At 43.2% G+C, this 27,241-nt stretch overlaps 1 protein-coding gene across 5 annotated transcripts in view; it reads left to right on the forward strand.

The window, feature by feature from the left end:
• The first annotated feature begins 5,199 nt into the window (after positions 1 to 5,199).
• Positions 5,200 to 27,241, forward strand: part of tsc22d2 (TSC22 domain family 2) — a 38,166-nt gene continuing 16,124 nt past the window's right edge. Inside the window, exons 1-3 of one of the 5 annotated variants that reach the window (XM_085774559.1) lie at positions 5,200 to 7,108; positions 7,139 to 7,182; positions 26,121 to 26,192. In XM_085774559.1, the coding sequence (XP_085630685.1) occupies positions 5,426 to 7,108; positions 7,139 to 7,182; positions 26,121 to 26,192 (1,799 nt within the window). In that variant the 5' untranslated portion in view covers positions 5,200 to 5,425. Of the gene's footprint in view, positions 7,183 to 26,120; positions 26,193 to 27,241 lie in introns of all 5 variants that reach the window. The other 4 variants (XM_085774561.1, XM_085774558.1, XM_085774563.1 and 1 more) reach the window with 4 other exon arrangements.

The raw sequence follows: 27,241 nt of genomic DNA on the forward strand, positions 1-27,241 counted from the left end.
CAGGTTGGGCTGCTGAAAGTGACCACTGACCAGGACCCCAGGCCCCAAAATATAGACGACACAAGGCCCATCTTGTTGCTGCGGTGGTTCGCTGAAAGTGGACCCGGCACGTTGCGCTGTGACGCGCCACAGTACAGCCTGGTAGTCTTCGCCCTCAGACCAGAGTAAATAAACACAACCAGCTACACAAACACTTTTGGCTGGGGCTGGGAAAGCCCACGAACAGCTCTAGCGCTACTAAAGAGGGGCGTCTAAGTATAGAGGGCTTGTTGGGGCCGATGTTGCGACATTGTTTTTACAGGGAGTTGTTTCTAGGTCCATTTAGAGAGGAGCAAGAATTACTGTTTGCCCAATAAAAACATATCTAATCCTGAAACAATCTAAAACACACTGCTGCATGCTACTCAAAATCAAATTACATGTACTCTCATTACAGTAATTAATTCACACTGTGCTACCTCTTTGAGTACAGTACATCCTCAACTCATAAATAAGTTCTTTTCCTCTTGTACTTACACAGACAGTGTCAATGTAAATCATTTTGTTTTCCTGCTCTTTGACATTTCACCCATACATACTCATCTATTCACCCTTTATGAAATGTAGCAAGAAAAAAAAACAAATTGTGTATTTTACTACTGTGTGTCAACTCATATTGGGTTGTTTTCCATCTCCTCCGTCTTATCTGAGGACTGCATGAAATTGTTTTTGTCAGACAGACCTTGTGAGTCGGCACCCGGACATTATGTAACCATGTAATTCAATGATTAGTCAGTCGTGTCAGGGGAATAATATGGCAACGCTATTTTCAAACTCTCTGTTCATCGTCTATGTAATAAACTTTATGAACAAAATACTATATGGTTCGTGGTGTTGCCCTTTCTCACACACTTGCGTTGTTTTTCGGAGGGCAATAAAACTGCAATAAATAAAAGCGGGCGGTGGGAAAGTGACCTGTTGATCTAAGAGACAAGGGAAAGAGGTCATAAGTTTGATCCCTGGAGTCTTTAATCCTGACAAAATGTCCTTGGGCAACACACAATACCTAATATTACCACATCCTCTTTGGCACAGTCCTGGGGTACCTATTTTAATAAACATTGTCCACACCTGCAATTCTGTATTTTGCCAGGGTGAAGGGTTTAGTAAAGTTGTAAACATTTTTGAGTAGATATTTGAATTGAATTGAAGATGTACGATTTTCAGCAATAAACCAAAAATTGACTCGACTTTAGGCTACTAGGTTTCCCTCACAACCTAGGTGCACACAGCTATTTTGACGTTATAACATTGTTACTGTTTCTTAAGTAAAAACCCTCCACTCTTGCTTTGACATGTAACAAAATCATCTTGCTAAATTCAAACTGGATCCACATGTCCTCCAGTGAATTTCTAAGACCTCTGCTTCCAGTGTAATGGCAGGACAACGTGCCCATACACTTCCCTCTGTATCTGGAGCTGGGTCTGCATAAAGATGTGACTCAGCAGCAGTTTATGAGAGAACAGTGAGAAGGCTCCTTTATGTACTCTCAAGTATCTCAAATGAATGGACGTGAGAGGTCCCCAACTGAACTTTAGCTGGGGACTTCCCAATTACATGGCCAAGACCATCAGGATGCCCTCCAGTGATTGTTTTGTTGAATGTAGAGCCACACTATCATTCAGTTTTGACTCTTGGCCTTATTTCACCTCCCTTTTATTAAATCTTTTGAGATCTCTTATGAAGCAGTTGAAAAGAAAAAGGTCCACGCCTTTATCATGATCATAAATGGTGTCACTCAAATATGGGACAACATCATGAGCCATTCATTTTTCCCTCTGTCATGTGTTGATCCTGTGATAAACCGTCCTGCAGTTGAGCACAAGCCTGCAATGGCCTTTATTGTTGCAATAACCTCTAGTCATGCATCTCATAGCAAATGAGTCACTACCAAGGAATAATGTCAGTGATGTGACGTGGATGAAATCAGGTAGGCAACGGCTCAGTTCAGTTGAGTAGCCTATAGACTTTTTTGTTGAAAACATTTCTTCTTATCCTGACAAGACGTGTCACATCACACAGCCACCTTTTCTTTTATTTCAAAAGTCTGTTGTTAAAGTCCAAAATGGGATTAGCAACCGTTCTCTAAGAACCTGATGGAAAACCACAGTCACAGCCTAATGTTCATTGTCTTTTGTTATTCTTCCAAAGAGGGACTGAGAGCGGACAGAAAATTCAGTTGAAAGAAGGTGCAGCAATCATACAGGCGTTGTCTTTGAAATAAGTTATTACTGGGATTCATCTTGGAAATCAGAGCTATTTCTTTAAAATCATGGTTTTGTTAGTTGTACATTGGCCTCTTATGGCAAAGGAAATGCAGCCATGAAATTAAACACAAAAATAAAGTCCAAATTATAATGTTGTGATGGATAAAGGTATAGGCTACTTCTCTTGATCACTGAATGTGTTTGTTTTTGTGCTTTACCCTTAGGGGTCACCATAGTCATGGGCCATATGCATAAAGAATTTCCTGCCTCTAGGTTGTAACTGGACACATACAGTACCCTACACTGGCCAAAAGCCAAAGTGCTGGTATTCTTTTCCAGAAATTATGTCTATAGTTTTCTGGTTGATTTGAGAGATGGCTGGCCTGTGCTGAATCAAAGCTATTTGATAATGTATTTCAGAGCCCTCAGGCTGACTATACGAGAGACTACCATCAGATTGTAAGTTTAATTTGGGATGTTTCTCTTCATTTCATATGATTTGGCATTTGATTACGGCTTTGTTAAGATTTTATTATTAAAGATTTGGTGTTGTTATAACATAAGCTGATACTGTAGCCTAATAGGTTTCATTTTACAAACTTAAACCATTTTATACAGAATATATGGAATATGACTAAATTCTGGATGCAAATGTCAAGCAGTATGCCAAGAAAGTGAAACTGAGAACAAGGTTAGCCACAGCCGGACAATGATCCACAATTAACTACTTTAAGACACAAGCTAACCTTAATTAAAAATCTGTGGGTAAATGCTGGGTATATCACAGCCAAAACATATCTTAGAGCTTGAAGTCATCAAGATCAGTGAGTGACAATCTCTGAATCAGGCTTTGTAGCTGGTTATAGGCAATATTATTTCATCAATAGCCTATTAATTTCCCTGTCACACCTGTATTAAGCAATTAATGCAATTCAAACAGCGGTACAAAGAGATGGTATTTACAAGGTACAGGGAAGAAGAGGGGTATGACAAACATTAAGGTTTTCACACTTTTGCCATACTTGTCACTTATTGTATTTATTTTGACACAAGCAGTCATGGTGTTGTTGTTTGTTGGTGATTGTTTGTTTTGTGAGAGTATTAAAAAACAACAACAAAAAAAAACAGGATATACAGGAAGTAAGATAACCTAGGATTCTAGGTGGAGAAGGGATAGGAATTAATAAGCTAGTGCTTCTTCCTATTCCTTTTCAAACATACAAGGTTTTTTTTATTGACTATTGCTTCAAGTGTAATATGTTTCACATGTTTGAAATAAAGTATTAATTCATTCGATGTATTCATGACTCTCAGCCCTAAACTCTCTTAATAAGCAGCATTATTAGTGACTCAGGTGATTTGAGTCACTGTGCTTTTATAGCATTAATGCTTCAGACTTAAATCCCAGACAGAAACTGAATTTTGCAAGAGGTCCTTTAAAAATATGCATCTATAAATGGACAGTATAGCCTAGTTTCTGTCAGCATTTCCTGTTCAGACGGTTTAAAATGGCGTTGTTTCTTGTCATAGCTGTGGCATGAACAACGGTAAATACAAATTGAGCCAATATTTGTTTAACCATATTTATAATTTACGAGGTTACGATATTCGCCCAACTATTACCGGGGCTGACAGCTGTCAACAGCTGGTGGACTCTGCTCCGCTTTACCGGCTGTGAGACATTAACCGGAAGTGATGCCGATGACGGAAGCTTTTTTTTTTTTTAACAGAGATAGGGTTTTTTTTTTCTTTTTTCTTTTTAAAAAATATATATAGCGAGTTTTTCTCGTACATTGAACTAGATTTACTCGTTGTCCATATTCTAATAGGTAATACATGTGATGTTTTGGGTAACGGTGCAAGTTTGTTAAGGTTATAATCTTTATTTTGTCTAAAAAAAAAAAAAAAAAGTCGACAAAAAATGCAGTTTTAAATCAAATTGAAATGTCTCTGTTTTCTGTTTTTTATTTTTATTTCTTCCCCAAAGCCAATTTGTATCAATGAAGGTGGGCTTATAGTAACAGAAATACCCTCCTGTATAATGCAGTAGCCTACAGTTCAGAAGCATCACAGACAAGTTTTTGATTATTTATTCATTTTCCTTCATTCTTAAAATACTACCACTACTATTACTACTACTACTAATAATAATACGGTTTCAGTAAGTATGTGTTTTTAATGAATTAATTTAGTTTGACCTCCATACCCAGCATGCACTTCGCTCTTGCCATCTTGTCGGGGAGGTTGGGTCGGTCGGAGCCGAGCAGCGGAGTTAGCTGCTGCCTGTTAGCTCACAGTCACCGCCGCCGCCGCCGCCGCCGCTGCTGCTGCTGTGGTAAACTGGTTATCTGACTGTCAGCTAGCTGCCTTGCTAGTAGTAGCAGCAGCTGCCAAAAAAAAAGTGAGCTGTCTGAGAAGCTGAGAAGCGAAACTTGACCGGACTTTTTTGGGACCTAAGTTACGTTTTTTCCTCTTATATATATCCATTCTGTTCTGGGAACGCTTGCTTGATTGAAGGATTTGTTTACATCCATGATGTCGTCGCACATGCTGGTACCGAGGTGAGGTGAGGTAGGAGGTAGAGGGGGGGAAAACCAAACTAGCTAACAGCAGCTAACTTGGCTAACTTAGTCGGCTAAGATATTATAACACATATATAGCAGCACAGAGAGAGGGAGAGAGGGAGAGAGGGGAGTGGGCTGAGCTGAGAGAGAAGAGACCGGGGCCCGCCTCAGTCAGACTAAAGTGCTGGTGGTGGTGGTGGTGGCAGCGGCAGAGCAAGATAGAAGTTTGACAAGGGGCCTGTTTTTTTTGCTTTGCTAATACTCCTTCTGCTGCCGGGACATAAAATAAAAAAAAAGGCCAAGACCGGGTGTTAAGAGAGGCCGGAGGAGGCGGAGGAGGAGACCGGGACTTTCTGAAGATCTGGCCTCGGTTGTGTGACACTTTTTTTTTTTTTTACCTCCGGACGAGAGTCAGAGAGAGGAAGAAAGAGGAACGGTATGGAAATGAAAATGAACTGTGACGGTACGTGTCATACGCCTCCTCCTCAGCTGTGAATTACAAGACATAATTTAGTCCAGCAGCACTTAGTAGTAGTTGTTTTTTTTATTTTTTTTTTATTTTAAATCTGGGATCAGGCAAAGCAGGCTTGACGCAGATATATAGCTATACCACCATGTCGAAAATGCCAGCCAAGAAGAAAAGTTGTTTCCAGATCACCAGTGTAACGCAGGCTCAGGTGGCGGCCAGCAGCATCACCGACGACACCGAGAGCCTCGACGACCCGGACGAGTCCCGGACGGAGGACGTGTCGTCGGAGATATTTGACGTTTCTCGCGGCGCAGACCTGCTGGGGGTGTGTGACAGGAGCTCCTCCGAGGAAACCTTGAACAACGTCGGGGAGCCGCAGCAGCAGCAGGAGGGGGGGCAGCAGCCGAGCACGGGTCCTCCTGTCAACGGTGGGGGACTCTCTTATAAAAGTTTAGGCACTAGTGGTGGTGGTGGTGGTCGTGTCACCCCGCATAATTTAGGAGGAAGTGTGCCTGTGCCTGTGCCTGTGCCAGCTCCAGCTTCAGCTCAACCCTTTGTCCCATTGACAGTCGTCAATACTGCTGCTGCGACCACCACCGTCTCCACCACCAGTGTGGCTCCTGCTGCAGCCCCCACCCCCCCTGTTAGCAGCACCACCAGCTGTAGTAGTTCCCGTTTCAGGGTCATTAAACTTGACCATGGCACCGGAGAGCCCTTCAGACGGGGCAGGTGGACATGCACTGAGTTCTATGAGAGAGATTCAGACTCGAATGTGAATCGGACTGTGGACGGCATAAGACCGTCCGTGACCCTGGATCACAGTATAGACCGGGGGGGGGACAGTGGGCTCGGAGCCACCACCAGTAACTCTGTAGTCACTAGTAGTGCTTTTTCTGCACATGCCTCTGAGAGCACCGCAGATAGCGGCTACTCCGCCGGGCACGCCACCCACCCCCACCCCCACCCCCACCCCTCAGAGCTCCAGCAGCAGCAGCAGCAGCAAGGCTACAGCTTGGCTCCTCACATAGGGAACGGAGCAAGTGCCTTCCAGCCCGCAGGGTACACGAATAATACCACGTCGCAGCAGCAGCAGCACCAGCAGCAGGCTCAGCAGGTCAACATGCAGCCTGTTGCTCCCCAAAACTTCCTCTCCAACAGCCTCAACAACGGCGTGCACCAAGGCGCCATGCAGCAGAAGTCTCCCATCATGCCTCCTGCCACGCACACCACGCCGCAGCAGTTTGCCTACTCCACTCATCCGGCCGGGCTCCCGTCCGGCCAGCAGCAGGACTATCGTCAGCAGCACTTTGGCTCGAGCACTCAGCAGAATCTTTCCATGTCGACCCTCCCCGCGGTGCCTCCGAGCAGCCAGGTCCCCTCGCCTCTGATCGCCCCCGCTGGAGAGGCGGCCTCGGCCCAGGGCCTCCTGCTACAACAAGTGAGCGGTGCGTCGGCCGTCGCTCCCCTCCATCCAACAGGTGGCCAGCAGCAGCAGCAGCAGCAGCAGCCGGTCAGCCAGACTCAGCCTTCAGGAGGGATCGGCATCGCCCCTGCACCTTCCGCCGTCGCCACCGCAGCCTCACACAACAACAGCGGTGTGCAGAACGTGCCTGCCACAGTGCCCAGTACCACCAACACCCCGCCGGGCGCGTCAAGTCAGACGCCCGGCGCGGGAGGTCTCGTCCACGCCGAGGGAGCCCACGGAGGAGCCGCGACCGGCTTCGGTAACCAGGCGGACGACGGGTCCCAGAAGTCCGACGCCCTGCCTCAGCCCGCCGCTGGTCTGGTGCCGGGGAAAGACGGTGTGAGGCATTTCATCGGCGAAGGCCTCACCCTGCCCTCTCCTGCTGTCAACAATCTATTTCATGGCATCCATATTGCCATGGAGGTGGATGAGGACAGGTAAGAGGGTACAACACTAAAAGCCTCATGTGAAATAAGTCCACTGCCCTTTATGTATTGTTTTTACTGCTTTTTGTGTTCAGCTGTCGGCCGCCAGCGATGCAATTTTTTTTTATCAAGACGGTAAATATCACTTAGCCCTTTCATCATAGCAGCAACTAGCTAAATCATATACCTGGAGCAGCACTGATATATTGTTGGAGATAGCATGTGTGTATCTGGAAGTTTTCCCCACATATTAAACATTCTTGTGGCATTGTGCAGCAGTGTGGTCATACTCCACACTGTGGAGAGCGCCTCTCCCTTCCTCAGCACCAAAATTAAACACACTACAACTCCAAAGGGTTTGCTTATACTTAAAGAACAATAAAACAAAAACACACTTTTTTTTTCCTCAGTCCTATTATTCTGTAGGTGTAAAGTTGTAGATGGCGAGGATGGAGGGATTAGAGGGGGAAAGTGAGCCAATGAAAACTGGCACAGACAGAAGGAATTTTCTGTCTTTGTCATTAATAGGCAACCCACAAAATGCTGGATGGTAACTCGCTTCTTTAGACATCCACAGCCCCCCCCTCCCCTTTAAGGCTCCATTCAACCATTCAGGCTTTTTTGTTGGGTTTTAGGGGGCGTTAACAAGGTTTTTGGATAACTTACAACACACGCAGTAGCTGTGTTTTGTAGCTGAGAAGGGAATAACTCCCCAAACGTAGGCGGCTGGTTTTTGTTCTCCTCTCTCTGTCTAGGAGAGAAGTCTTAGCATACTTGCCCTGGGCAGTGATCCCAGCTTCCCAACTTTTAAATCTTGTAAATACTGACTCTTCATGAGCCTACAGTAGTCTCACAGTACTTCTCTAATGTACACACTGTAGCTATTTTGGGGGTCTGTCTTGAGCCGTAGTGTTGCCACTCTTTGCCGTTCCAAGCGAGCAGAGGAGAGGAGATGTCTGAGCCAAGAATGACCTAGTGTGAAGTCCACACACACACACATGCACGGTCTGTCCTGTATTTATGTAGGCCTCAGTGTTTATCTGTGTGCTCTGTTCTGTTCTACAGTGGTTATTATGAATGGTACAGCCAGAGGAGGAGAGGAGAGAGTGTGTGTGTGTTTTTAGGAGGTTGCGGCCTGATTTTTATCACCCACGGTCCAGATATTCCTGAAACTAATCATTGTTTACCAAGAGACTTAATCATAGCAGCATCACCCATGGGTTGATAATGTGCGGAGCGCAGAAACTGTGTGTGTTGTCCCTGATTTTCATGAGAGGAACAACCAGTGCCAGTTTCCTCTGCATTTGTGTGTGTGTGAGTGAGAGCGAGAGGGAGAAAGAGGGGTGACATCAGTGGCTGGCTGAGTAGCTATGGTGATTGTTGGCAGCAGGACAGGACAGAACATGCTTGGGAGGCGGAGGGGACGGACAGACGGCACACAGACAGACACACCTGTGGCAGTGATAGCAGGCACGTAAGCTGCTGTGTCTGTGTGTGTGTGTGGCAACGATGACTTGGACGGACTGAATCAGCAGGAGGACGATGGCTCTCGCTCCCAGACTCAAGTCCTCGTCAGGCGTGTCCATGTTGACACATCGGCTTAACAAAGTGTTGACTTGCCGCTGACCTGTTCGGAGGTTTAAGATCGCTCGATCGTCTTGTTCTGTGCACACTTCCTAATATTTCCACGAGACTCTCAATTGACCTGACATAAAACAGTGCATTTGTCACCATAAGAGCTTTGTAAAGTCAGGTCTCACTCAGCTGTGTAGGTTTGATGTGACCATTATTTAACTATCATTTTTGTGGATTTGTGCCTTTACTCAGGTGTCAACATGAGAGAGAGAAACGGGAAATACAGGGATAGATAGAGCGGCTTAGTGGAGAGCAAAGGGCAAGGTCAGACTCAAACCCATGGGCGCTGTGTTTAGGACTGTGTTGAGATGATGAGATGAGATGGGGTCATGTGGTCTGTGCTCTACTAGGTGAGCACCTAAGTCTAATGTCCGTTAGCTGAAATGTTTTTGAGGTAATCCCCATAATTTAATATCTTTATGTCCCTACGTTTTTGTTGTTGTTGCTGTCATTCATTTGCATCAACAGACTTCCTAAAGTATTGACACTCATAGTGTCATTTACACTTTATGATCATTTTTCAGTAAAACCAGACACAAGTGAGTGAAGTCCAGGCAAACCTCAACTCATAAGGACAGAGTTGAGGTGTTGAAGCATATTCAACACCCAATGTGAATCATTGTGTCCTCTGAGCCTGTGGGTGAGGTTACAACATTAGGGACAATTTCAGTTGATATGACACGATATTTTAACCATATAAAGGCATGTAACAAACTTTCTTTTAGAGAAGAATCAAAATGCCACAGTTGTCTCTAGACAGGAAGTCTAATGCACTTTCAGCAATATTGCCAATTTAAAAACGGTTTACCATAACAGTACGTGGACCTTTTTCTCAGCTTTCACAAATTTCGAACCTTACGCAATATAAGGTTTAATTTGTTCACATGCGTTGTTATTTTGTCTATATTCAATGTGCACCCCACCCAATACATTGTATGCCAGAGAGTATGTAACAAACCCCTGACCAATGGTCTACAGCTCCTTCAGTCCTTGTGGACGACATGCAATACGACAAATACCGCCTCTAATCCCCTTCGTGGCTGCTAGCAGCTGTATGTCTGTCACTAATTTTGCTTTTCACAAATCGTTCTATATGTACCCCGCTTGCTTCATTTATGCACATACTATATATGCACACTTTTGGTTAACCCCAAAACTTGTGCAGTTTGCCGAGTGAGGCCCAACGGCAAGTTGGCATTTAGAGGCATAATTCTAACTATCATCAGTTGTAATTAAAATACCTTGTTAACTCATAACGTTCTTGTAAATCTCAGCAAGGACCAAAAAAAGACATATTTTTAAGGAACACACCCCAGTATAACGGGACACAGATTTCCAAACTTTCTCCTCTTGTCAGAGGTGCATTGTTCTGTGCAGGAGCTCACTCAGCCTCATACAGGAATCTGTTCCAAGTTTCATTGTTTGGTTCTGTTTTGAATTAGAGTGCATCACAAAAGTGGAACAAAGCATTGTGGGGGTGGAGTTGTGAGATGAGAATGATTTCCCCTCAGCTTGGGATGGTTAGCGTCTCTGCTCAGTAGGTTGCATCTCTGCCAAATAAAGTGATGAAGCTGCCCCTGGGACAAATTGGTTTCCTTCAGTAAGAGCACTTGGCCTTTAACTCAGTTACTTCTTCCGTGATAGACCACAAGACCCTTGTGCTGTACTCTTCTCAATTGGGAATGTTAATTAATAATCCATAATTGATTACATAATCTCCTGGAAAGAAGCGGTAACTAAAGTGCATAGAAATTCAGTTTGAAGTCAGTTCTATTAGACAATTTATTATTTCATCAGACAAAAAAAGGGGGACAGTAACTTCCCTGAAATCAAATAGCTCATTCTGATTGATAAAGTGAATAGAGGTTTTGTGTTTGTCCCATACCCAAGATTCATGACATGAATCACAGGGATGTTATGTATTCCTCTGTGTATTTGAGTCATGCTGTTTTTTTCACATTGGCACAAATCGCTCCAAGCACCATTCACAAGTCCATGCTTGAGGTCTGGCAAAGACGCACTACAAAGTACAAACCCTGCGACATAAACTGTGATACTGGTGGGTTGGTGGCGGGATCACCCATTTTGATACTATACCACAAAGCTTTTACTGGCACACTCTTGCGTCCATTCTGCTGGTTTCTCTCATACACACTACTCTCAACACTTTGCAAAACAGGCGGACACTGTTGGTTGCTATTTTCCTTGAGGCAGTCTCAGTGGCTCAGGCTTCCCGAAAAACTATTTGACATTTTTCCAGGGCTAAAAATTGTTGGTTCTTCCCAGAAGGAGCCTTCAAAATGACACTTAGTGATGTATTAATTACAGTTTCTTTCTGTACTTTTGGCATGGTCTTTAATGTAGCAGCTGATTGGCAAGCGTGAAATTCAAGCAGGTGGGGAATTGGACCTTCCATCTAGTTTATCTAGTTTCTAGTATGGTTTCATAAACTTGGGTTTGCTTCCGCCTGATTAAATGACTGCCGCTCATATCAGCAAATAAGCCGATGAACTTGGCCCAACAAAGGAAAAGTAAACAAGCTGCCAAACGTCTTCGACTTGTCTGATAGCCGACATATGATGTCACTGGTCCACTGTGGAAACTTAGATACACACAAGATTAATTTCTCCTCACACACATTGAATGTCACATAAGGCTGTAATCTGATGGGAAGCTTCACGAAAGGTCAGCTGCAAAGCAAAGTGGGTACGAAGTGAACTCAGCTTTATGTAAAGTCTGAGTCGTCGACCTTCAGTTTAGGGTGGATGGAGCCTCTGTAGCAGTCGGGCAACGTCTTCATCAATCAGTGCTGGTTAGGATGAGGAAAATGTAGATCTTTCCTGCTGCCGCTGCTGTCACTGGTAATCTTTTAAAGCAGCTGCTAGATAATGTATTTTCCCACAGGATTGGCTTGAAGCTTAGTGGGAGCTTAGCAGGTATTTTAATGGTTAGTTCATAATGGTTCTCAGCTGACGATGTTATGAAAATATTGGTATTCCTCAAGTGGATGGCCCCAAGCTATACAGATAAATCTTCCTTTGTACCTTGCGTAAAAGTAAAACTCATCTTCTGCAACGTATATCTGCATTCTGAGTGGAGGAACACGATTAGTTAACATTACATTGACAGTGTAATAAGAGATTAATAGTGATATTTGTTTTCGTCTTTATTATCCATGTAGACAGAGTACATTCTCAACACTCTCTTATTTTGTTTTTTCCACTGGCTCTCTTATCTCTAATTTTGTACAGTGTAAAAGTAGTTACATCTCACTTACAGTATGCGTATATGCATCATATTATTATCTTGACTTCTTTTTAACCTTTTCTTTTTTTAACTTGGACCTCATGACAAGCAATTTTCCTCTCAGTGTCATTTAGTGTTGAAACACCCCCCCTCAGGGTTGCTCATGACACTGTGAATGACAGATAATTGTCAAAGATCTAAGTTGTCCACTGGTGCTTTTCAGCAGCCACGAACACTTAGCATTGTTAGGACCGAAATAGCCTAGAATTTTAATAAGCTAAGTGGTTTGGAGAAAATGAACTGTTTGCCATTTTTCGTGTAGATGCACATGGGGATATTGAAAGCTTAAAATGCGAGCATGTTCAGTACTTGTACGGTAGCACCTCCCTCCATTTTACCCTTTGGCAGTTTGACAACTCAACACAAAGGAGGAGTGGGTGAGGACCGAGTGGGGATGAAGAGTCAGGTTTGGGATGGGGCGTGTGTATGTGTGTGTGTATGTGTGTGTTCGGGATTGTAGTTTGGTTGCCACGGTGCCTGGAAACAAGGCCACAGCTTATTTTCCACAGATAGCTGACCTGGGGACACATTCCAGGAGCCCTGAATGGCGGTGGTTGTCGGACGCCCCGGGCTGCAGCCTGAGCAAATGGGTCTGCAGCAGCACCAGCTCTGTTTTTGGGATGGATGGCTGGCCTGCCTCCTGTCTGTCTCACTCTAATGTGGCTGCAGTGCTCGGCCGCCTGTTTTCCTTTTTTTTTTTTGTGTGGTCTATCCCCAACTGACCTGTTATCACATTCTCTGTCCCTGCTTCCAAAAGGCGGACTGTGCTTTCACCAGAAGCCTCAGTTTGCACCTAGTTCCTCTTTACTTAAATTAATGTGGAAGTATTGGTATGGAGAAATAATTTGCATTTTTTTTTATAACTGGAAATAGTTTTCCTTTTAATGATGTCTCCTTGAACTGCTCTCATAGCATCCATTTAGGATTTCATCTAATTTGGCCCCAAATATAATAATCATTTTGTTGAGGCAGAGCAAACAGTTCCCTCCTTTTGCCATGGCGCAGTGATTTGTTTGATTTTAAAACATGAATTTGTTATATTTCCCCCCCTTTTTTTTGTAAAATATAAGATCTAAAGGGGCCAGTGGTGTGAGGCAAAGTGGTTGAACAAGTTAGCATAGCAGGACCCACCCTGTTATCTCAGCAAGATGTGGTCAGGGGATCACTTCCAATTAGAGTGGACCTGCCAAAGCAAGTAAACAACCACGCTCCTGGCGGCGTACCATAACTAACTCAGTTTGTGCTGGAAGCAAGGCCATTGAATCCGCCGCAGAGTGTGTTGCAGGCTGTTCTTGGAATGAGGACAGTGTGTACAAACTGTTTGTGTTTGTTGTCTTTTCCAGAATGGTCTCAAGTAAAGAACAGGTTAGACCCTTCTTACAAGTGGTGTCAGTACGTTAAGTATGCACCTCGAACGTGGAGAATAGGCTACCTGTTGACAGATCCTCGATACCTCCCTGTGTTTGCCACGTGGAGAACAGAGCTATGTTCGGCTGAGTGGTTGTGTAATAATTCAGCGTGTGTGGTTCAACTTCAGCGATTGATATTGACAATATAAGCAGCGATCAATCACTGTGAGAACGTATTAACGAGAAACACACAAAGCTATAGTGTCATTAATTTGACATGTTTACTCCTTGTGTGTTTTCAGAAGCTCAGCATGTGGCAAGTCTTCAGACGGTGATGGATAACTGATGAGGAGGTGGTTTCACAAAGAGATTTTGGATTGGTCTGTAGTCATTTTGCTCCTAGATTCAGATTTTTCCAACAACACGTAACGCCTGCGGGGCCAATAACAAAACAGATGAAAGGAGTAAGCTGTTGGAAATACACAGCAGTAAGAGTACATTGTCCATCATCTTCATTTGTCCCAATCCTGAGTCCTGACTGATGAGTTTGAAAAAGTACTGACCCCTGACAGATGAGTATGCCACAACGGCTCAGCTCGGCCACAGCTGGAGTGAAGGGAGCCAAGTGGTTTGACGTGGTCACTCAGTCAGCTATGTTTTGTAATTTGGAAAAATACAGTCTTCAACTACCCATAATGCACAAGTCAAGTACTAGACGACTTTGTGCAGCGGGTAAACACAGACATCTGTCTGACATCTGTTAGTCTGATTTAAGCCACAGTCGACGTCTGTCTTCGTAACAAGCCCCTGTAGAGCTGCAAAAGTAAGCGGATAAATCATTTTGTGGACTGACAGAAAATTGTTGTCATTATTATCTAATAATATATACATATATGCTGGTTCATTGTTTCGGTAATGTTTCAATCCAGCTTCTTGTTTTCAAGCTAGTATCTTTGGGTTTGGGGATTATTGGCCAGAAAAGAAAAAGCAGCAATCAAGAAACATGCCATCTTGGTGTTAAGAAAATTAAAATTGGCTGACTTTTTATAGTTAAATAACATTTAAGAGCAATATGGCTCATTAATTTGTACTACTACTACTACTACTACTACTTGACAACGAGCTCACTCTGGCGACTGTTTGTAGCATTGACATAGCGTCTGCTGTTGCTGACCTAAAACTGCAGAGTAGCACACACACCATGGACGGTGATCTCTTACTTTGGGCAATTTTGCATCTTGCATGTACAGAGTTTCATTTCAGCACTGGGAAGTGAAAGCCAAAGATGTGTGAACAGTTATTTCCAAAATCAGTTTGAACTTTCTGGCCACATGGTTTTCAAGGTTCATTTAAAATGTTACTCTTCTTGACAACTTTCGTGCGTCGGAGTTTCCTCAAAGGTTATCTTGCGTCTTTTGTTGTCTTTCACCCTGTTGGCTTACAGTAAAGGCGGACATGCTGACACAAAACTGGGAAGTGAAAGAGAGAAAGGTTCAAAGTCTATTAATGGGACAGTTTCTTTGCAACTGTCAGATGGAAGAATTTCCAGAAACCCGTCAGGTACAATGCTGGTTATAAGAGTCTCTTGTTCCTGTCGGCTCCCTGGGTTTTTGTAATGCTAATAATAAGCAGTAATAAATTTCAAAGTGTAAGGGTGAAAGAAGGATATTTAAGAGCAAGTTAAGCATGATAGGGCAAGAGGAGGAGGAGAAAGAAAATGCAAATCAATTAGGGGTAATGCAGTGGTTAGGTGATTCAGCAATTCTAGGACAATGCCTTTCTGTTGAGGAGAGCTTTTAAAGCCGACCACAGATCGTCTTTAGGCATGGAGTTGAAGATTTGACTGGATGTCTGTGGGATATAAATGTCTTCAGCTCTTCAGTGAAAATGTGAATCTATGTATCGCAGTCATTCAGTCTCCCAGAGTGGGGAGCAAGGGGCTGAACAACGAGGTTTCAGTGCTTAGGGCCTCCCGGAGCCCAAGATGTCTGAATAGTGAGTAATGAGGATGTGTGGAAAACATGGCAGGCAGCTGCATTTGAGTCATCCATCCTCTCTCTGTGCGCACCCGCCTGCTTTCAATGGGTGTCGTCGACTGATCTGGTTCACTGTGGTGACTGTGACTGTTCATCTGTTCTGTAATCCTGTGTGTCTGTACTTACAGTGTAGAGAGTTGAAGGAAGAGTGAAGTAGATATTTTAGTGGGTGCTCATGAGGGGGGTTCATCTCTGTGTCTCCCGGGGTCAGGGAGATTTTTCTTGTTCTTTTCTTTTCCACTGTCCTTTTCAATAACCGATCACTGCTTGTCTTATTTTCCGACAAGCCTCAAAGGGGTGAAAGTCTGTCTGTTGATACACAACAGCCCACAAGAAACAAGTCACTGCTGAAACAAAGAGCAACTCTGAAGCTGATGTGGCCCGGCCTGTTTTGGGCAGAGAATATGAAAGTTTATAATTCCCCAGTCACGATTTAAGAACAGTCCCTTTTAAAAGTATTGAATTTTATGTTTTCCACTGAACACCTCTCTCCAATGAGAAGCCATGTTCAGGCTCAGTGATGAATTGAATACGCCGTCTTCACATGATACGTAACCTTGATCCCAGAGGCACCAGGTCTCGTCGCCCTTGTAACTCTTAATTAGTTTTAGTATGCTGACGTCTTTACAAAATGTTCAAACATTTCATGTGACCACCAAATGCCTGATGGGACAGAAAAATCGGTCCATGAGGTAAAATTGGAAACTGGACACATTTCATAGTTGTTTTTATCTTGCAATCTATTACCTGTGTCTGTTTGTTCTTTCAAATTACATTACATTTTTTTATTGCAACTTCCTTAAAGGGATAGTTCACCCTAGAATGATATTTCGCTCATTATCTACTTACCCTCATGTTGACTAAGGGCTGGAAGAAGTTTCAGAGTCCACCGTCCCTTCTCTGAGTTACAGGGGGTCTTGGCGTAGCAGTGCATGTCCATATAACGGTTGCAAAGGGACACCAGAGCTCTTCGTAAAAAAACACACACAAAAAAACATCCAAATACCTCCATGATGCTCGTATGTAATGTCCGTCTTGTGCTGAAGCCCCAAATTGCGTAATTGTCCCGAAAAAAAATTAAATAAGTCTATATTTTAAGCTTGTTTGTAGCGGAAGCTTCTCGAAGCTCCTCTTCCTGGTCCGTCCAAATCTCGCGTGATTCGCAGTAACCGCACTGACGCCGGCGCAAATCACGCGAGATTTGGACGGACCAGGAAGAGGAGCTTCGAGAAGCTTCCGCTACAAACAAGCTTAAAATATAGACTTATTTAATTTTTTTCGGGACAATTACGCAATTTGGGGCTTCAGCACAAGACGGACATTACATACGAGCATCATGGAGGTATTTGGATGTTTTTTGTGTGTGTTTTTTTACGAAGAGCTCTGGTGTCCCTTTGCAACCGTTGCATTGAAATGCACTGCTACGCTGAGACCCCCTGTAACTCAGAGAAGGGACGGTGGACTCTGAAAATTCTTCCAGCCCTTAGTCAACATGAGGGTGAGTAGATAATGAGTGAAATATCATTCTAGGGTGAACTATCCCTTTAAGTCCAGGGTGACGACTAGATTGTGAAAACGTAGCTCCACTGAAATCGCTGTAGTACATACTCCAGGCCTGTGTGGAGCGTGTGTGCTGCTGTAACGCTGCCCCACAGATGGAGCGCTTCCCCCGCTCTATTCAAACTCCAAACATTATTAGTGGATTACGTGTTGACTGGGAGTCGTGTGTCAGTGCGAATACGACGATCGCTGATGATTTACCGGGCGAGATTCAGCCGCAGTGTCCGAGGGAGCCGAGTTACGTCCTCGCTAATCGGTCTTGTCGGATTGTTTAGGTTCAGCAGTGGATTCACTCTGAGTGTTTCTTTCCCACACGATTTCAAGTGATCATGAGCACAAGCGGCTCTAAAGGCCAACTAAGGTCATGTCTGTTCCGAAAGCTGAATCTAACATCCCATGCAGGCGATGCAAATTCTTCAGGCGCTTATTTTTTTTCTTTCTGTCTTCAAGCTGAGAAAAAGACACAGCTTTTGTAAGAACCTCAGCTTCCTGCTTTGCTTTGATGCCCGCTTTCATATTCTGTCAAACGCTTCCTCTGTCGTCGTCTTCTTCCTCTTCTTTTTCTCAAGTCAGCTTCGTCTCGTGGTGCCTCCTCTTGTAAGCACTGAACCACTTTCTACCCCAGCGCCACCGCCGCCACCGCTGCCGCCAGCGTCTCACAATGAGCAGGCTTCTGCAAGGAAGCGGACGTGAGTCATTGTGACTAGGTAGACTGATAACAGTTTATTCACTCCTAGTCTAAAGCCATGGTGATGAACAGATGGCACCTCAGTTTATCACTGAATCAGTGGGTTTGTCATAAGTGCCCGAGCTCGTCCTCTTTACCCCCCGTGAGACGATCCAGTCAGATGATAGCCTTTGTCTCGTCACTGCCAACACAAAACTTCCTGTGATTATTTGATTGCGTGTGTTTGTGTCAATGGACCTCTTATGAAATGATTATTTTCACAACACTTTGTTGAACTTTTGGCATCTTGCTGTTGTGATTCAGACTCTTTTCACTTTTTCACCTTAAAAAAAAGGCTGATGTGTGTAAAAACCCAGGCTGTCATTGTTTTAATCATAGGCCTCCTCTCCATCTTGAAGCAATGGTTTTCTAGTCTCGAAGCATTGAAGAAGTATTTTTACCAACAGAACCTCCTGGTTGGCAGCCTGGTGAGATGTGATAACCGGTTTCGTGCTGAACTTTCACACCGTCATGCCTCTGTTCTTCATCTGAGTCAGCCTCTAAGTTTAACATGTTACAACATTTCAACCTCCCTCTCATCTACCAGCCAGCTGTGAAACATGAACATGGGTTAGAAGTAACAGCTGGAGTGCTGCATGTAAAGGTCTAGTGATCACTATTTATTTAACTTTTACATTTCGCCCTGCTGCTTCTTTCTTGTGCTGCTGCTGCTGCTGTGCAGAGCTCTGCCCATCTGCCTCTTTGCCACCATCAGAATGAGGTCAGCCAAAAAAAAAAAAAACCCTCCATACCAAACAACGGAAAATATTCTGCTGCCACTTCCTGTGCTGTCAGTGAGTTAACCTCAGCTGACGGACAGCAGTTGAAACCAGGGAAGGCAGTGCATTGTCATTTTATCACTGAATTAGGATTCGCCGCAGATGTATTTGAACCATGTCACATCCCTGAAAAGTTAATTTCATGGGTGTTACGAGGACATTGAGAGACACACAGTAAAACATACAAGTCTCGTGGGATGTTTGTGGGGATGGCTCCAGAGTCAGTACAGTGCAGAAACTCCTCCGTACAACTTAAAGCAGAAGTAAGCGATCCGGTCGTTTTGGCTAATGCTGCGTTCCAGGCAGGCTTTTGAAACCGTAAGTTACAGCTTCAAGTCACGACTTACGACTTTGTAGCATTCCAGGCAACCCGCAACTCGCGTTTCTCCGACCTGTTGCCTGTGAAAGTCACTATAACGGCCACTCGTAACTTCCGACCCGTGAAGTCGTACCAGATCGAACTGGTACGACTTCACAGGTTGGAAAAACACGAGTTACGGGTTGCCCTGAACGCACCATAACTTCCTGTCAGCCGATGGAGTTAGCAGCCCCCGCCCTCGTCATGGATCTATTGGTCCTCGTCCCTACGTCACCACATTCACGCGCATCCCTTGGCTGCACACACAGCCCTTCATATTGTTCTCTCTCCTCATTGGATAAAACTTGTAGGATACAAGAAAAGTTTTCTCTTCGGCTCAGAGCAGAGCAGAGGGACTGACAGACCCGTGTTTCAGTCCAAACACTCTATGTAAGTGATTGCTGTCGGAAGATATAACTATTTAAGACTTATATTAACACAAAAATATCGCTTACTTCTGCTTTAAGCACAGTTTTGAGATGCTGAAACCTTCCACACCCCACTATGGCCAATCACAGATATACTGTAGATACAGGACACTACTTCACCTGTTTGTACTGAAAACTAATTGTTGTTGCCGTGATTCAGAATGTTTTTGTTTTTTACAGCATGAGTACCTTGTCCAAAATTGGCAAACTTTAATTTTGTTTTCCAAGTTGCAGCAGTACGATGAGTATTAGGACCACACTGACCACATTGAGAACCAGACTGAGAATAAAGTCATAGTTTTACGTGAGAAAAGTCATAATTATTTGAACTTGTTGTTTTAGAGGAGTACAGTTGTTAAAAAAAAATCTTGTAAAACTATGACTTTATTTTCGTAAAACTATGACTTTATTCTCAAAGTCTGTGGAAAAAATTATTTTCTCAGTGTGGCCCTAATACTCGGTGTTACAACAGTGACCTACTGAAGGCAGAAAGATCATTGATATGAGTGTAAACATGCACAGTAAAGTCATATAGGTTTTACAGACGCTACTAAGGATTACATCCAGAAAGGTGCAACACATACAATGTGTAAGCGGACAACTTTGCAATACATTTATTATCAGCCTCTCTCAGCATGATGGTTTCTCTCTTTGTACAAAGACCTATAGGAAGAACCGTGGCACTGTGTTTGCTTTACGTTGAACAAAGTTAACTATAGGGCGGCCAACATAATGTCCACAAGACACACCCGCTGTACGGTATGTAAAAGGAGTCGGTTGTGATTTGTCACAGGAATCTGCTAGTACTTGGTCCGCACACAGATATGAATTCCCTGAGCGACCAGCAATGCAACAGCTGACAGGACTTTGCATCAAAGCCAGAGTATGCTATTGAACAGTTGCAATAACACTTGAATGGCTGCAAGGGGGAAACTCCTTACAGCGCCATGCGTTAGAAATCGAAGAAGCGAAGAACTGTAAAAGGTTTTTAAGAAACCTGCTCACTCTCCTGCTCAGGCCACATATGAAATAAAACAACTAGGAGTTTTTTTTATGAAATTTGTTTATTCAAAGGTTGAACTTGAACGACCTAAATGGTCTTTTCTAGGTTTTTAATCTGATCCGTGGCTTTGCGCTCATTAGACAGTCAACTATTAAGGCTTATAAATATTATTATTAACAGCAATCAGAACATTTTAAGACCATTTACTTTTCCTCATCGACGATTAACATGAGTTGTCAATGCTTGCAGTCCCGCTGTTCAACATCCGTTGTAATTCTCTTCAGCCACATGCTCCTCAGTTGCCCGGTCCTGCCGCTCGACCTCAGGCGAAGTCACTGGAAAGCGACAGACAGGCTCGTGTTGTTACAGAGCAGCCGACAAGCTGAGACAGAAACAGACCTGAGGACCAATATGGCAGAGTTCAGTGGGCCAGCCAGCGTCACGCTTCAGGAACCAATTCTACACTTTATTTAACCCACTGAGTCGATGAACTGGAGCCCTGCTGAAGTGAAATTGAGCAGATAGGGGTGGCTTTGTAGCCCCCCGGGCGGATGAGATCAGCTTCCCCCGAGCTGAATCAACCAACCCAGATCCTGAATTATACTGACTCATGGTACTCATGGTAACAATTACGTGTAACCTGAGCAGAAATTAACACCCTGTGCTTACCAGAATGCTCACAGCAGTGTGACATATTTTCGCTCATCTTTCGCTGACTTTACATATTTCCCGTGTTTTTTTTTTTTTGCTGGTGTGTCGCTGCCTGCATTTGATATCACTAATACTCGAGTTGTGATCCTACTTACACAGTTTTTAAAAAAGAAAGGAAAAAATTGAGTCACACAAACCCCAGCAGAGCCCTCTTCTACGGTATGTCGTCTCTGCTGTAGCCTCCCATAGGAGAGTGGGCGGGGGAAGTGTTGTCAGTGCAGTGGTGGTTAGCTGCGCAGCTGGGACTGGCCTGACCCTGGTATATGGCTGTAGGCTTGGCCCCATGCAGAGGGTCACATCCCTGTTTGCCATGGAGCCATTTCCTCCCTCTCTCCCACGGCATCTCCTAATCACTGCGTTATGAGACATCGCGTTGCATCCCACCATCCAGTTTGTTCAACCTCCCTCTGCGCTAGCCAAAAAAAAAAAAAAAAAAAAAAAACTTGTACTATATGAACAGTTGCAGAGTTTTGTGTACATGATATGAGGCTTAAGATGTAAAGTCAGAAATCTGCGCAAGGATAAAGACTGCTTAGCTCCGTGTGCTTGCATGAACATCAAAGGGACGGCTTCAGCAAAACAACCTGCAGTTCAAAACCCAGCGTTTGCAGCGCGTTCAGTCTTTCGTGTTGTGCCGCCTGACAGAGGGGTCCTCATGTTTGTTGACTATATAGACTGAGGACATCTTGTTGTTTTTTTCCTTTTCTTTTTTGAACGAAAGGGAATTAAATTTTTGGGCTTTCTATTGACCAGAAGGAGTATGTGGAGCCTGAGGCAGCTTAAGTTTACAGTTTACAGACAAAATCCCACTTGAGACTGTTCTTCGTCTCGTGTAAGTTGTGCCATTATTGTCAACCTGTCAGAGCACAGGAATCTTTATGGGCATACTTGTTTTTATAAGTTCCTGTGCCACAGTGGGTAGTTGGAACATCATCAAACCATTGTAGTTGTGTCATTCCGGTCATATCACACACAGTATTTGAACGACCTTTATTTGTTTGAAGAAGGCACATCAAATTATGTAACATCCTGCTACAGCTTGGATACTGTTGCAGTTACAGACAATGAATAAACATAAAAAAGTATCCTGGGCCAACACAGGCCTCCAGAAAAGACTTTGCACATGTGATGTCATACACTCATAAAGAGATTTACTCTTTTGGTGATTAGTATACTGTTTAACTTGAGCTGAGATCTGGGGACTGCAAAGGCAAGATTCACATCCAAACCATTTATCAACCCTCAAGCTGCCTCTTTTCGCATTTGCACCCTCCAGGTTCCTTCCATAACTTGGCTGTCGTACTGCGTGTTGAAGGTGACAGGTAACTTCATGTATGAAAAGGACATGAACATATCGTCTTTATTGACAGACGTGTTGGCTGCTAAATCCCTTGTCAAGAACGTATCAAGAGACAAAGGAACAGTCTCTCTCATCTGACGCTATCGTGTGACTTGACTAATGGAAGGAATCTCGCCCAACCCATTTTTTTTAGCAGGTCATAACGTTTCCAAAGACAACAAAGACATCAGATGCAGATCACACTACTAAAAAGTACATAAGTAAGTTTGTATTATTTTATAATAAAACTGGGTTTATTTTTATAATTCATAGTTCTTATCAACTTATTATATCTTTATGAATAACCTCACACATTCAAGTCATCTGTTATGTGGACTCAGTATGGTTAGTGAATACAGCCAGGGTATTGTACTTTTAATGGCTCAGAAAGGACTATAAATACACACTAAACATCCCATAGGTGTTGATGCTCTTTCAGGAGTCACGCAAACGGTGGGCAAGCAGTGACATGAGCTGGAAGTACCGCAGGCCACCTAGCCAATGCAAATGAACCAGTAAATTCTAAGTCTGAATGATGGAAACTTACCTTTAAGGTCAAGTGCAGTCATGTGTGCATCTGTCGACTTGTAAGATAATTGTCTTCTAAATTAATGCCTGAGGTTCAGTACAAGAGTTCCCATCACGTTTCTGAGTGTATTTGACTTGGGGCTGTAGGTCAGTCGAGTATGATTGTGGGCTTGTATACTGTACCTACCTACCCACATTCTTTCTAATGTATCAAGGATGCAACGTGACGGGGCGTGAGCTGTGCCTTGGTACGTCTCAAGGTGCTGATTTATATTTTATTATAGCTACTAGTAATAATGACTATTTGAATTTCAGATATCCGGAGATTATCTTCTTCCTCAATCACTTGTTTAATTTAGAATAATTGCTAATTAGAAAATTGCTTAGAGCTTCTTCAAACTTGTGTGGTCTGAAAACCAGTCCCCAATCAAAACTGGATTAGACTTAATGCATTCATCAGTCATCAGTATGAAGTATGATAGGTGTTTGTGCTAGTTAAGTGTTACTGTTTTAATTTATTGGTTCAGATTAAGCTGCGGGTTTGAGTCACTCATGCGACAGTTGTATTCAACATAGCTCATCTTTATTCATGCTGTACACAAGTCTCAAAGCATCTCTACATTTCAAGTCTATTGTCTTTTAACATATGGCAACATATTTTCTACACGTGAGTGCATACTGAGTTGTAGGCTCTGTCAAATGATTCTGTGATCAGCAGATCTGTGTCTACACGCCAAGGAAGAATGGCATGGCAGGTATTTGTCATGTAGTCTCTTGAAATGAAGCATTGCCAATTTATGACTTCATATGTAGCCAGCAAACCAAAGAATAACTTCAATGATTTTCAAAAACCTGACTTGTTGAATGACTCTTCTGTGTCTAGGAACCTGGCTTGGGACTACAGCTGAAATTTAGCAGTTATGCTAAGTCTGGCACATTTACACTGATGCTTAACACATCAATGTTGATGAATGTGCATTGTCCCAACTCAGTAAATTAATAAATGAAAAATGAAATGACCGATAAACTTTATTCAAATCTCTAAACCGCATTTATGTAAATAGTAAAAAAAAAAAAAATAAATAGTATTTAATCAAACAGCATCTTTACAGGCTTTAAACAGCTTTTACTGTGCTGCATACAGTGCGTGGCTGTGGGCTATTTATAAAGCACTGAATGAGAGAGCGAGGTACTTAAATAGTGCGACTCCTGCTGCAGAGGGTGGGACAGCTGAAGGGGTTGAGGTGAGGTAACGCACCGTGTCCCCTTGTTATCCCTGACTTCTCCCTGTCTCTGCTTCCTCAGCAGCCTTTCACTCATCAGCTCTTCCTGTCTGTCTCTTCTTTGACTTGTGCAGGCAGGTGATAAATTAAGGTAAAGACCTACCCTGGGGTTTACTAACACACATTGTTAGGGTTTACTCTCACGGCATTCACCACATCACTACGTTATTTACAGACTATAAAGAAGATTTCTGAGGGTCCTTTTTGTTTGTAGTATATTTTTCCTTATTTTTTTTAAGCTTGTCTTAATTCATCACTGAGGAGGTTCGAAGGATGCAGTTCATCCCTTCATTAGAGTTCAATCCACTTAATATATAGCAAGGACCGCTGGTGGAACATCACAGGACTAACACCTTTTGGTTTCTTTTCCTTTAATGTGTCCGGCGTCGTCTCTATTTTGGTTTCTTCAGTGAGCTGAACTCACAGCTACTGTGTCGATGAGTTGTTTGTGAGCTCTTTAAACTCACACCACCTATACATGTACTTCCACAGTGTGCAAGGAAACTCAAAGTCTTGAGCTGCTCCTTGTGAGGCGTGGTGGAGATAAATCTGTCACAGGCTAAGACATGGAACTTCACTTTCGACAGTCAATCACTCTCGACATCCAAGCAGCATTGCAGGGGATTGTTAACCCACTTTGCTGGTTTCATAAATGAATTCCTTTCTACCCCCTGCTTTTGTTTTTCGATCCTCCAGTGAAAGCTGTTCACTTAACGATTTCTTTGACCACCCCTGCTCTTATTGTTCGCCAAGCCTCACGTAGAAGGTTTTACATTTATTGTGCTGTGCAGACAGCAGGGTGACTGACATGAACTTGAACCCAGCGGGAGCATGCACTTGTCTGACTGTTAACCACTGTTTAGTTGCCTTTCTTTTTATATCTTAGTTTGTTTGTGAACACTGGTGTTAACAAAAGTTGTTTAGGCATATAAGTAGTGTGCTTCTTGCTTTCCGCCTCACTGTAGAGCAGTCTGAAGTTCGTCTAAATATTTATTATGTCCTTAGATCAGACATCGCTAAGTGCTTCATAATAGAAGTCTGCTTCTTTATAGCCCAGATTCAGTTATCCACAACTGAGATTTGTAGTCAGGTTAAAGTATGAACTTGGTGTATTATTAACACCATGTGCTAGCAAATACCCAAATACTGATAAAACTTTGATGTGGCAAGTATTTTATCTACCATCGGCAGCTGTTTTTAAGTTCACGTTCTGCTCTGCAACTCATTCTGGGTAGGTAGTAAATTCATGACAGCAAAGTTAACTTCCTGTCTGAATCATCTCTGATAGGTGGTGACATTTAATGTGTCAGTAAATGTCATGATATCACAATGCCCTTTTCTGCACTGTGTTATTACATAAAGTAAAATACGCCAGAGTACAAGGAGACAAGATGATCCCGACTGAAACTGATAAAAAAGAACACTTCTGTTAATTATGAAGGCTGTTGCAGCCTGGAGTTTTACAGTGAATTTTGTTAATTACCAAACATTTTGTACATATTTTAATGTACTTGAAGAATACCGAGTACCAAGAGTAATTCTCCTTAACTAACAGGTTATTGTCATATCTTACAGAGCTGTCAAGGGGAATGGTTGTTTGTTCATCACTGTAATGTTTCAGTGAAAGCTTGAAGTTTAAGGAGCGGCAGTAATTCAACTTTTTTGTATATGATGATAGCTTTTTTTCCCGATTTGGAAACAGCCACATTTTGTAATTTCTGAATAGTGCTCGGAAATCTGGATTGTATCATCATTTCTCTTGACTTCTCAAGTGTGATTCAGGATCTTCCTCTACTTTCATTCACCTCTCTCTCTCTCTGCCGTGGCATGTCTCTCTACCAGTGTACATGTTTCTCTTCCTTTACTCATGTTTCTCCTGTCTCTGTTTCCTTGCCCATTAAAATGCAGGAACCCATCCACTGCTTTCTACCAGGCTTTCCGGCCTAGCAGATTACGAGGGTCAAAGCCTGTCAACGATAGGTACGAGCACGGGTGTGTTTACTCGTGTGTGTGTGTGTGTGTGTGTGTGTGTGTGTGTGTGGCCTGGACTGGCTGGCTAACCCAGACCCTGCACCCCCATAACGAAGTGAACCGTTCAAGAATATGTCCAGGTTAACTTGTCGTTTAGCTATTTGTGGAATCCTGAGGTGTCGTTTTTCTGCATGTGTCAGTGAGTTGTCAACATCGTCACCTAGTTTTTCAACAAATGACACCATCAGTCACCAAGAATCGACATCATATTTTACAGCTAAAAGAGGACTTGAATTGTCAGTGAGGTTCATACCTGACCACAGAACATTGTAACTATTGAATTCTGTGATTCAAAAATGTATGTTTGTAGTTTTCTGCATTAGTTTTTAAGATTTTTTTTGTGGCAGGTAGGCCTTGGTTGTGAAAAAATCCCCATGCAATTTAAAAACCTTTGTTTTCTTTAGTTTTAGTAACCAAGTTTATTATAAAAGTTATTTCGACATCATATAATTTCGAAATTTTAACAGAGACACAGGAAAGGCTAAGTGTCTTGTATTTTTATATCGCAAACATCGTGTACAAATTTCTGCCATTGCCAGGAAAAAATGCAAGGGGAAAAGAAACTGAATGAATAATGTGTCCGTTTTCTGGCACGAAACGACTTGTCAAGCTGGACAGTGCAACAGCTGCGCGTGTGTAATGCATGGAGAGAGCATGGCACTGCAGGAAGTGTCCGGGTGTGTTTTGTAACACTCTCATCTGGCTCTGTTTCAGGGCTTGGTGTGACACTTTTGAGTATCTCCGTTCTGCCGGTCACAAGGATGCGGTGCTCAGGTTTCTCTCGCCTATACAACGTGTGCGGCGCAGTGCCAGGGGGTTTTAGCACCACAAATAGAAGACCACACTGAGATAGCATGACAGAGGCTGTGTCATCTGACGTTATGTTCTCTCTAGAGTATGTCATTAGTATGCTCAGATGAGAAGCTGCTGATTTATAACCATGATTCTTTGACGCAGGAAATGTATTTTCACAATGAATTCTTATCTTTTAAGATCTC

This window comes from Trachurus japonicus, chromosome 4 (genome assembly GCF_045865225.1).
Source record: "Trachurus japonicus isolate A0001 chromosome 4, Traja_1.0".
Classification (NCBI taxonomy): Eukaryota; Metazoa; Chordata; class Actinopteri; order Carangiformes; family Carangidae; genus Trachurus; species Trachurus japonicus.